Source organism: Mastomys coucha, unplaced genomic scaffold (genome assembly GCF_008632895.1).
Source record: "Mastomys coucha isolate ucsf_1 unplaced genomic scaffold, UCSF_Mcou_1 pScaffold23, whole genome shotgun sequence".
Classification (NCBI taxonomy): Eukaryota; Metazoa; Chordata; class Mammalia; order Rodentia; family Muridae; genus Mastomys; species Mastomys coucha.
In genome coordinates, this window is record NW_022196906.1 from 61,048,865 (window position 1) to 61,060,200 (window position 11,336).

At 49.1% G+C, this 11,336-nt stretch overlaps 3 protein-coding genes across 10 annotated transcripts in view; 1 reads left to right on the forward strand and 2 right to left on the reverse strand.

Moving 5' to 3' along the window:
• Herc1 (HECT and RLD domain containing E3 ubiquitin protein ligase family member 1) overlaps window positions 1-1,158 on the forward strand; it is a 166,290-nt gene extending 165,132 nt beyond the window's left edge. For all 6 annotated transcript variants that reach the window (XM_031346075.1, XM_031346069.1, XM_031346071.1 and 3 more), the window contains exon 78: window positions 526-1,158. In XM_031346075.1, coding sequence (XP_031201935.1) covers window positions 526-711 — 186 coding nt within the window. In that variant the 3' untranslated portion in view covers window positions 712-1,158. The remainder of the gene's footprint in view (window positions 1-525) is intronic.
• A 2,840-nt stretch (window positions 1,159-3,998) lies between these two features.
• Fbxl22 (F-box and leucine rich repeat protein 22) lies at window positions 3,999-8,766 on the reverse strand. The gene is made up of 2 exons (XM_031346079.1): window positions 6,915-8,766; window positions 3,999-4,736 (listed from the first exon to the last, which is right to left on the reverse strand). The coding sequence occupies exons 1-2, from the start codon at window positions 7,247-7,249 to the stop codon at window positions 4,361-4,363; spliced, it is 711 nt and encodes a 236-aa protein (XP_031201939.1). The 5' UTR covers window positions 7,250-8,766; the 3' UTR covers window positions 3,999-4,360.
• Window positions 8,767-8,927: 161 nt separating this feature from the next.
• Window positions 8,928-11,336, reverse strand: part of Usp3 (ubiquitin specific peptidase 3) — an 87,166-nt gene continuing 84,757 nt past the window's right edge. For all 3 annotated transcript variants that reach the window (XM_031346076.1, XM_031346077.1, XM_031346078.1), the window contains one exon: window positions 8,928-11,317. In XM_031346076.1, the coding sequence (XP_031201936.1) occupies window positions 11,152-11,317 (166 nt within the window). In that variant the 3' untranslated portion in view covers window positions 8,928-11,151. The remainder of the gene's footprint in view (window positions 11,318-11,336) is intronic.

Consider the following 11,336-nt stretch of genomic DNA (forward strand, 5'->3'; position numbering starts at 1 on the left):
CAGCTTTCCAAACACCTTCCTAGTGATGATTAATTAAGTGCACACCCTGGGTTTCACTGCTTTTCCTCACCATTTGTGAGGTGAGCAACAGCGAGGTGCTTCAGACGGCACTGCAACAGAGAAGGGATGAGGTGCCATGGGCAGTACCCTAGCCCCTTCCACTTCACTCTGTGGGGATCCCCACCATGACCTCAGGTCTGCCTGCCCCCCTTGGTAGACCTCAGGGAGCTCTCAGCATACTCTAGTCTCCGCCAGGTTCTGTTCTCCCAAGTATTCCTAGTCAGGACTTTCCATTACAGGCCTTTGGGGGAAGTGGGGAGGAGGATGGAGCCTGACTAAAAGTGTCTCAGGCCAGGACAGTGGGTGCTGTGTGCTTTCTGCCAAGACCTACTCTCTTTCCATGCAAACCAGCCAGAAGTCAGGGAGAAGCTCTCTACTGTCTTGGGGAGCAGTGGTAGTGAGTAACCCCACACTCCCTGGGATGGCAGTGCATTTGGTAATGGCTCTTGGTCTGTCTCTCCACAGCCTTATGACAGTCTGCCTACCTCACAGACCTGCTTCTTCCAGCTGCGGCTGCCCCCTTATTCCAGCCAGCTGGTCATGGCTGAGCGCCTGCGATATGCCATCAATAACTGCCGTTCAATTGACATGGACAACTACATGCTCTCAAGAAATGTGGACAATGCGGAGGGCTCTGACACTGACTACTGACTGATGAGGGTGCTGTCACACACCTTTCTCAATAATGCTCACTTCCGATTTGATGTTGATATACTTTTATGGTTTATCATAAAAAACATAGATGTTTTAGGAACATAAGCTGACATAAACAGTGGCCACATTTAGTTACTTCAGATGAAACAAAGAAATTAGATTGTTTTATTTTTCTGTGATTGTACAAAACAAAAAGCAGTCAGGTTTTCCTCTGTATTTTTGGTCACTGTGGATAAGTTTGCATGGAGCCATTTTGGTGTATTTTTAGTTGAGAATGATACATTTTTGTAAGCCCACCCAGTGAACATGAAATTGTACATTGTGTATAATTGTTCATTAGAAAGGACAGTTTTACATGAATATTCATATATTTATTTTGTTTTAGTTTGATTTGCCTGTGCAGGGTTCCTTATGCAGAGAAATAAAGCAGATTCAGGAATCAGAGTGGGCGCTGCTGTTGTTGATCCAAGGGTGCTTCAGGCTAGGAGTTGAAGCAGGGAATGAGCTTTGCTGTCTGCCAGTGTCACTTTGCTCTTTGGGCCATTCAGAAACTGGGGACAGATTTCACCTACCGAGGATCAGGAGATGGGAGAAGCCAGGGCTTTCACCCTGACTTCCGTTTGTTCTGCTGGCATCCAGAGCCTTTTGGCACCACCCCTCCTGCAAAGCCTCAGCACCTCTGTGCCAACGCCATGTGGTAAAGAAGACAATGAGCCATGATGGCACCAAAGGACAGAGAAGAGGACAGTGGTCCAGAAGGGACAGCTGTACACATGCAGGGATTCAGCATGCATCGATGAATGGCTGTGGATGAATGGCTGACTGTGTACATTCATATAAGGGTTAGTGTGTGGATGAGGGACTGAGAAAGAGCCCCAGTTGGTGCTTAACCCAGCCCTTGTGTTCACTGGCTCAATTTGCAAGAATGTCAGCTGAGTATGATGGGGAGAGAGAGGAACCCCCTTGCTGTGAGGCTCCTGCCACAGTGTACCAGAAAGAGTTGGAGGTCAGTGGGCGGCTTGTCTCTTTTCCTCCCATCTAATCTGTGTCACAGACTGCTTCCTGTGGACTCATAGGAAAGTCCGTTGCTGACAGCCTGCTCAAATAATCTGAGGGAAAATCCCTGATAAAGCTGAGAATCCAGGCATCATTTTATTGAAGTTTTCATATGGAATTGGTTCCCTAGAGAAAGATCCAAGTTTCTGGGGGGCACCAGGGACTCCTAAATAAAGACATGCCCTAATTCTGGACTTGAGGTAGTAAGGCCCTGCATGTGCCTCTGGGCCAGGAGAGTTTCACTAAGAGAATAAGGCTCTGTGTGAATGAGGTTACGGTCCCTTTGACTCCTCTGGGCTTTGTCCTAGTGACAAGCAGTGTTTTCCCTCTTACTGAGCTGGGAGTGTGCAGTCTGCAGGCTTCAGTTTATTGCCATTGAAAACAATGCCTTAACCCTAATAGATTTGGGCCTTTGACACCAGATTTGTTCTGCCTGGAGAGCATGGGAGCACTCTAGTAAGATGGTGCCCCAAAACAACCTGTCTCAGGTCTGCAGAAATGCAGATGGACTTTTACACCATGCTGCCTCTTGGCTGCATAGCTGCTTGCTTGCTTTGGGTTTTTGTTTGTTTGTGGTTTTGTTTTCCTCCTCTTGATTCTTGGAGACTAGTGTTCCTTACCTGTAGAGCAGCCAGCCACTGGGTCTCAGGGCAGGGATTTGGTCTGCCTTGGTTACATTTACTCCTGTAGAGACTTGTGTATTTCCTTAGTTGCTGGCCTCATTCAGTTAACAAATATTTACAGATGTATGTCCGTAATCAATCTCAAGAAAACATAAACCCTCTACCTTTAAAAGCCAAGCTTTTTCCAGATGTCCATGAACATGTGACCTTTGCCAGATGAAGCTCAGTGTCTGGCAAGCTCGGTATTTAGCAGAAAAGTATGTGTTGGACATTGACTGGGAGAGCAGGTAAGAGGGTTTTGGGCGGGCCATTTGGTCTTTACAGATCTGGGAAAAGTACTACGGCATAGGTCAGCAATACCATAGTAGAAATCCAGGAAGGTCAGCTATTGCAGACTGGTGTGTATCCCTGCAAAACATGTCCCAGAGCCCTACCTCAGACTTTCCCAGGGACTCTGGAGCCCACCACCTAAGCACTCCTAGGCATGGCCTCTGCTGGCTCCAGCCTCCAGCTTAATATGGTCTCAGGATAGTTTCCGGCAAAGAAAGAAGCCTGATTTGTGCAGAGGCTGTGCATTCAGCTTCCTAGTATAAGCAGGGAACCACACTGAAGGGTTCTTTCAGAGACAGATGGGAAATTAGAGCCCAGTTTTCTCTAGTTTTGCTGTCAGTACAGGGTTAGTGGCTTACCCACCTTCCCTGAAGGCATCATGTGCTTGCTTGAGCTGTGCCTGCCAATGGGAACATCACCATCACAGTTGGAACACTCCACTGGGTGATCCGCTGGCTTTCCCAAAGATTAGAAGGCATTATACCAAACCGTGACTTGTGTGTGCACCCTGACTCTGGGCTAGGCACTGCCACAGCTCAGAACCTGGCAGCAGCAGCAGCAAAGCCACTCAGCAGTCCCCAGGGGCTTGGAGGCTGTGCCAGACACACGTGCCTGAATGTTCAGTGGAACTTCACACACACTTTCTGGCATGCGGTTACCTCCAAGGGCTCATGTTACCCTCCCCATAATCTGTTCTTCACAGGTCCCTCCATCCCCTTCTCCACTCCTCTCCCTGCTTCAACCATGTTGATCTCATTGCTGTTGCACACCCCTGGCATGCTTCTAGTATGGTGCCCTGCAGTTTCTTGGACTGTAACACTTTCCATATGGCTTGCTTGGCTCCCTGGCTCGTTTCATGGCTCAAGTGTCAACCTTCTCCAAGAGATTTAGTTTGGTCATCCCCACCCACCCCACAAGCCTTTTGTACCAATTACTGTCTCCCTAGAATAGTGGCTCCATGCAAACAGAACAGAATTTGTCTTTTTCTTGTTTTCTATTTGGCCAGTAAGTTAAGGAACCTGTAGTAAGGAATGGAGAAACCATTTCACAGAAAACTGAAATTACCTGGCTGCAGATAAACGAAGGAGTCTTGATTATAGATGGCAGCTGGAGAAGCCCTGCTGAGCTTGCCCACCCCTAGCTGTGTTCATTTAGCTTGCTTGCCAGTCCCTGGGCCTAGAGAGGGTCCCGGCCAGAGGGACTCGACGACTAACGTGAAGTTGACCTGGAAGTCGAGACTCACGGCCAGAAAACCTAGCCTCATTTTTACATCAACTAATAATGGTTCCATATCTAAGCACTTTTAACTAGGACTTCTATTTTTATCTTTAAATATTGGCTTTGAAAAAGTGATGCGTTTTTCCCTTGTGAGAAACAGGAGAAATATTGGTAACTATCAGTCATGCAGAGACGGGAGTGAGTTTTCTAGAATGGCTTGTGCATCTTGCACGGTCCGGCAATGAGCAGCTAGGGAGGTCCTCCGCAGTCTCTTCGCCGGCCTAGTGCGCAGCCCCGCCGCTAGGGCGAGTAAGCGCGCGCGAGCCCGCGCGACCGAAGCCGCGGGGCCGAGGCAGACGTTTAAAGAGAAACACCAAGTGGCCCTGCACGCATCCTCTCGTTTAATAGCGCGCGCCTCCTCAGTAGGAACCCGTGGGGTGAGGAACGCTTTGTCTCCCTGGTGCGGCCGAGAAAAGTGAGGGCGCGCACGCGCGCGCGCGCGGCGGCTGATCGGGGATCATGGCCGCGCTGTGTTCCGCGCTCAGGAGGAGGTCCGGGCAGGCGGCGCGCAGGCGGAGCAGGCCCGCGGCGCTCACGTTGCGGCAGAAGTCGACGTGTAGAGTTTGCAGCGCGCGCCCGTGCGCGGCCACGGCCGCCAGCGTGCGGTTGGTAACGCGCGCACAGTTCTCGAGGCGCAGCGTGCGCAGGCGCGGGCAGCTGAGCAGCAAGCGTGCCAGGCAGTCATCCGTGACGTGGCCGCAGCCTGAAAGCGTGACGGATGTCAGGTTGGGGCACCTGCGGGGAGAGCGGGGTGACACGGGGCTGCGGTGCAGCGCAATTCCAACTCCTTTACAGGAGACTGCAGCGCGTCCGAGGCGCTAGGGCTGCAGCCAGGGCCCCTGTCCCTTCGTCTACGGGATCCGTTCTCATAGGTCTTTGGGAGGCACAGCTGTGTGCCTTTGATCCTCCCTGAGGCTGAGATCCGAGAAGGATAGGGACTCTGTGGGCGGAAAGGTCTCCTGGGGTAGTGGTTAGTGACTAAAGTTGCCTGCATCTGTTACAAACCCAGGGCCGCTAGAACCAGGCCCTGAAGTCAGCACAGTCTATTTGTTATGTGACCGGGCTATCGCAGAACCAAAGTTTACTTCTGTGTGGTACCAGAGTGGGGCGGTGTGTGGCCGTGCGCTTGTGAGGATTGAGATTTGAGTGAGCAGCGCCCACGACAGGCAGACAACCCTCTTTCCTGGAGCCCAGGGTGGTCACGTGGCTTCCTATTTGGGCGGGGCCTCCAGTGGGCCTGGGCCCTGTGGTCCGGGAGCTGAATCTGGATTGGAGGGTCAGGTTCCTTTCCACACCACCCTCCCCTTAGTGCCCTGCCTGCACCAAGCCTGGGCAGTTCATCTCCCTTGTGCCTGGGAAGACAAAAGTAATTTAAAATGTGCTGGGCTTGGTGCCGTTTCACACGCCGAACACACGCGCCGCCCGCGTGCGGTTGGTAACGCGCGCGCGGTTCTCACACTACACCTACTACCCCAGTTTTGTAAATGAGAGACTGGATCACAGTGGCTCAAGTTGGCAACTTACTCATAATGGTTAAGAAGGTGCATTTAAGCCCTCGGCATATTGCCTGATCTGGCCTTAAGGTTTAGACTGAACCCGACTAAGGCAAAAGAATCCAGAACAGCCGACTCTCTTAAACCCCCAGTTCATTTTACCTTTCTCAAATTACTGTGTCACTTCGTCCTCTTGTCCTGTGATATAGATTTTCACATTTTGCAGAGAAAGGTATGAAGTGGGCGTTTAAACATTTGGTCTGAGGTCAGTTGTACAATATCATTAACTGGAAACTCAGTGCCCTTTGGGCTTTTCTCTGACCTTGGGGACAGGTGCTTAGCAGATCCTGTAAAACCGAATCTTGCTGGTTTCAGAGATTAAACCTGGTTGCCTTCCAGCAAGAATGAACCAATATGGGATTGTAACACCCCACCCCTCCACCCATAACCTTGCAGTCTAATTTTTTTGAGCCTAGTGAAACCCATCAAAATGGCCTGGCCTTGTCAGAGCCAAGCCCAAATCCAACTTGGGAAGAAGAGAACAAATGAAAGGCAGACCACTGTAATTATTTCCTCTTCTGTGGTGAGGCCAGCCAACAGTGGTACCCTAGATGGCAGCAGCTGGCAACCACCCAAGCTTCTTAGCTAGCAGGGAGCTCTTTCTCCTCAGCAGCTGGCACAGCCATGTTGGCCGTAGCTGCCTTGCACAGGAAGGTGTGACCAACCCATTTTGTGGCTCAGCCTGTGCAAGGGCTGGGGGGTTCAAAAGATCATCAAATAGATGTTTTCAGGGCATCCCTTATTAAAATTTTTTATCTCAAATTCAAATTTAACAGGGCGGTGTATGTCTTATTTGCTAAAATCTGGCAGTCCTACACTGGGCACACCTAAGTCTTGGAGCATCCCTTTTGCCCTGACAATTGAAATACATCCCTGAGTACTATGCAAGATGAGTGTGCTCCTCAGAGGAAACGCTCACTGCTACTTTGCATTAGGCTTTGCTTCAGCTCACCTGAGCACCCTGGCTCTCCTTCCTCACCAGTGCTCAGGCCTCTGTGACTGCATTCCTGTTTGAGGAATAGTGTTTATTTTTGGCCAAATTAGAGGCCTGAGCCAACTGATGCCTTTGGGAGCCTTTTCTCAGGGCCTGACCTTAAAAAAAACAGGCTCAGCTGAACCCAACCAGGCCTTAACGGCTGCCAGTGAAGACAGCTGCTCCAAGGACAGCTGAACTCAGAACTTCCTTTGCCACAGAAGCATCGTTAGGAGCTGAGAGCGAGCCGATTTAACCCAACTCTTGGGCACTGGTTGTCTGTCTTGGTCTCAATCTGAGCCGTATTGCTTTTGGAATATGTGCTTCCCAGCCCCCTGGAGCCAGGGCCAGCAAAGCCACACTGCTGGGGGGGGCAAGGTTGCCTACCTGTTGCACACCTGCAGGAGGAAATCATTAACCAGGCTCTCATGCTGGCTGCAGATGCTCCTCTGGAGGGCGCTCTTGAGCCAGTCCTCGATGCTGCACACCTGCACACGGCTGGAATGCCAACAGATGGACAGACTGCGCAGCGCAGGGCTCAGCCGGAAGTTGTCTTTCTTGAGCTCTGCGAGGGAATGGAAGTGCAGCAGGGGCCAGAGGGTGGGATCCTCAAACACATCTCGGAGCTGGGAACAAGTCCTGGAGAGGCTCTTCCGGCTATCCTTGTCCAGGAATGAGAAGAGGCACAGCAGACACTCCCGATTGAGCTGGGTTATGTGCATGGTGAGCAGTGGCCTCCCGTGAGTGCCCAGCAAGGGTTCTGACCTGCCTCCTGCCTCCTCCCCAGATCAGGACTAGCGGACATATATGGTTGAGGAATGGTGTTTATTTTTGGCCAACAACTGGTGCTGAAGCTCGGGGTGGGGAGGGCGGGTGTCAGGATCCAGACTTACTCGAAGCCATCTGTGGTTCGGCTTATGTTCAGAGGGCCTGAGAGTCCTGGCAGAAGAGCAGCCCATTGAAGTTACAAGTTTTCCTTAAAAGGGATTTCTTTTCCTCTGAGCTGATAGTGTTGAGCACAGGGCTCTTGGCTTTTCCCAAGGTGTTTTCATTGGAGGTAATTAGCTACAACAGCCCTTCCTGGGCTGGCAGCCTTTCTCCCTAGCAGGATGACAGTGGATATTAGCTGTTACGTATTAGAGTGTCAGTGTGGCTCCTCTGGTCACCCTTGTTAGGAAGAAAGAGGCCAGTCCTATCTACTGAGCTAAAGGAGGTGACATGCCCCAAACTGTGAGTGGAATCTGAGGACCATGTTTGTTACTTTAGCTCAGGACGTTGATGGCTACCATGCAAAGAAGAGCTCTCTTCAAACCCCAATGGCAAAGGATTTCCTTGGCCTAAATGGCTACATTTTTACCCTGAACTGTCAGAAGATTTGTCTGAAATGTTTTAAAAGCGCGAACGCGCGCCCGTGTGTGTGTGTGTGTGTGTGTGTGTGTGTGTGTGTGTGTGTGTGTGTGAGAGAGAGAGAGAGAGAGAGAGAGACTGTTTTGTGCATGTTCTTTTTGGGGGGTAATTTGCATAGTTTCATTATCTGTCCTAGATAGTATTTCCCAAAATGTGAGGGTGGGCAGAGACTGCTCTTTTTCAGTTTCTATTTTTGAACACTTAATTGAAGTGTAAATGACTGGAAGTGAATTGCAAGTTTGATGGGTTTCCATGTTTCCCCAGCTGCCCTGCTTTTTAGGAACGGCATGTGTTCCTGCACTGAGAAGTGTTCCAGCACAGTTGAGGGTAGGCACTGCTGTGCTGCAGATGTGGAAGTATGAAGCTGCTCTTAGTGCATACAACTCAGTGGAAACCCAAGACCACTACAGCTTCCCCTGAAAGGACTCCACAGAACCTGTAATGACGACTCCCCTTTCTTCCTGCTCATGGAGGCTACAGGGCTGACCCCTGCTGGCTGTTGTTCTGCCAGTTCTTAGCTCTACTGGAAACAATCCAGGAGTAACACAAGAAGGGAGACTTAATGCCACTTTCCACAGAAGAGCTGAGCTGGTGAGGCGGGACTAAGATATGATTGCAGCCGGAATGAATGAGTCACGTGCACAATGATGTCCTCTTGGCATCATACAGACTACTAAGTTTTAATGGCCAATGATCTTGGCATGGCCACCACTCCCTTGAGGGCTACTGCCCAGTGGTGACAGTCACGTGTACCTCCTCCTTCCTGTGCTGTGGCATCTTCTCAGGACTGGCAGAGGACCCATGCTCTGGAAACAGTTCTTACCTGAGCCTTTCAAAGCCTGGGCAAGAGGCGACTTCAGCAGTTGGAGGAGCAGGAGAGAGTTTAGGAGACTGGGGAGGTTACAATGGGTTAAACATATAAAGTAAACCAAAGAAGTGAAATAAATCTGAGCAGGTTCCACAGGTGTGACACATGACACTCAACCAGGGCCAGCGCATGTGACTGGTTTAATTCCATCATCTGTCACTACACACTGAGTAGAATACAGTGGATAAGCATAGGTTTCTCCACCATGGAGAGAGACTTGTGTTTCTATCCCCACCTATGTGGGAGGACTTGGAGTTTCCGGTTGCCAAGGGGCTGATGGGACAGGTATGCATGAGGCCCGGCCTCAGCATAAGCTCTGAGCAAAAAGTTGCATGCAGGTTAGAACACATGGGAAAATCTCTAGACAGTACAGAGAGAGAAGCCTGTAACAGGTGCAGTAAGGCTACACAGATTTAAAACAAATAGGCACATGTACATCACGGGTGTTCAGATGGGCACTGCAAATGGGTGCAGTCACTTTCTCAAAGTCTTCATGGCACCACTCAGCCATTGCTGCTTAAGTAAAATCAAGCAATAAAGCTGGTACAAAAATTCCCAGAGATGACTCATTCCCTTGTATGCCAAAAGTGTTGCCTGTCTAATGACCACTCTCCCCACAGAACAGCCCAGTCTGCTGCTGCTGTCCCACCTGGCGTGACAGTGTCAGATCTGAGTATTGTGTAGGTCACTACAGTTGCCCATTCAGAGGCCAAGACATAAATGCCAGAGGAGCCTGGATTAGCAGGAGCTGTGTGCAAGGTTAGATGAGACCCATTCAGGCTTAGTTGTGATGTTATCAAGGTTCTGATATATTAGAGCAAATCATGTGACCCTTGATCTATGGATCAAACCAATAGACTAAAAGAACTGCAAATGCCTCTACCTCATGTAACTTAGCAGTTCCTCAATTTCTTCCTGCACTAAGTCTAAGCTATAGTGCTTAAACATGTCACAGCTTTGTTTTCCTGCATAAAATTTAGACCAGTGTTGTGCCAGAGAACCCCATGCCCTACAGAAATGTGCTAGTCCTGCACTGTCCTGAATCCAGCCCTGACATAACTAGTGTGACTGAAGAATGAGTTTTCAATTTAACCACATGTGGCCATTGTACTGATGGATTCAAGTTAGTGTACTAAGGTGCTGATCCAGTCCAATATGTAATTTCTGTTCTGAGGAAATGCAAAATTTCTCTAGCTAATATTAAAATAGAATTGGGCCATGTCTCCTACACCAACCTCACTGGCCAAAGAAAGCTACCAAACTTACTTTTAATAGAAAAAAATAGGATTACTAAAAAGTCCACATGAAGTGCATTTTGTCCCTCAAGGAGTTGGAGTTCTACACTCTGACTTGCAGGTTGCAACACCTGCAAACTTAATCACTGGCCTCCAGCATTTGCCACTAGCTGCCTTCTTTAAATGGACCAAATTTCAATTTGGGCTGAATCCAAATAGTGCTTCTAACCTATTTTGTGGACAGTATTTTTTAAGCTACTGAATTTAACAGAAATTATTCTTGTTCAGAGACATATACTTTCACCTGGTTCTGCTTCAGGCAGGGAATGAATTAAAACCCAGAGCTTAGATAACTCCACTTCTGCCTGGAAGTCAAGTCTGGAGGGTAAGACCTCGCCTTGGATGGTCAGACAGAATCCACACGCAGGACATACCTCTACCATGCAGCTGAATCACAGGGCTTTTAAACACTGATTTGCACTTGTCAGTGTTCCTAGCCTGTCTGCCCCCAAGAAAATATTAACAGAATAATAGAAACAAGAAATAGAGCAGTTCTGGAATTTTAGCACAGATGCAATGTAACTGACAGATTTATTCAATGCTGAGAAACAGCACCCCTGAGACACAGGCAGTGGTGACGGCCTGGTCTACTGACCTTCAGCTACTACTGCCTACAGTCAGAAGGAATTCCTGAGCAGTCACTGTGAAACCGGTGGGCCACAGACCTGCGCACACAATCCTCACGGTGGAGTCACTGACCTGGCTGCTATGAAGACAGCAGTCAGGGTGGCTCTCAGCATGTGAGTACAGAGCAAATGCAAATGTGCCTCGGTGAGAACTGAAAACATTAATATAAAAAGTCAAACAGAACTAAGTTCTGGAAACTACATATAAAAATTGAATTACAACTAAAGCAGCCAATCAAAATGCCTGCTGAGGTTTTCTGGTAGAACAACAACAAAAATTAGTTGGTACCCATGTTGGGTAAGTCACTACCACTGACCAAACTAAACCCCAAACTGGAAATTGAAAAGTGCATACTGAAATTAACTCTTGGATCAAGTATTTATGGAAATGTTGTCCGGTGTAGTTGATGAATCGTGGTCAGGAGGTATTACAGTTTTTCTGCTCCAGCTATGGCCTGACGCTCCACATAAAACAGAATGTAGGCCTTTGCCTTCCCAACGGTCTCCTCATCAGTCACTGTCACAGTGCTGTCATTGAAATGGAACCAGCGGCCTTCGTGAACTGCATATGCTGTGTAATGTCCAGAACCAACCCTGTAAAGAAAAGGCAAAA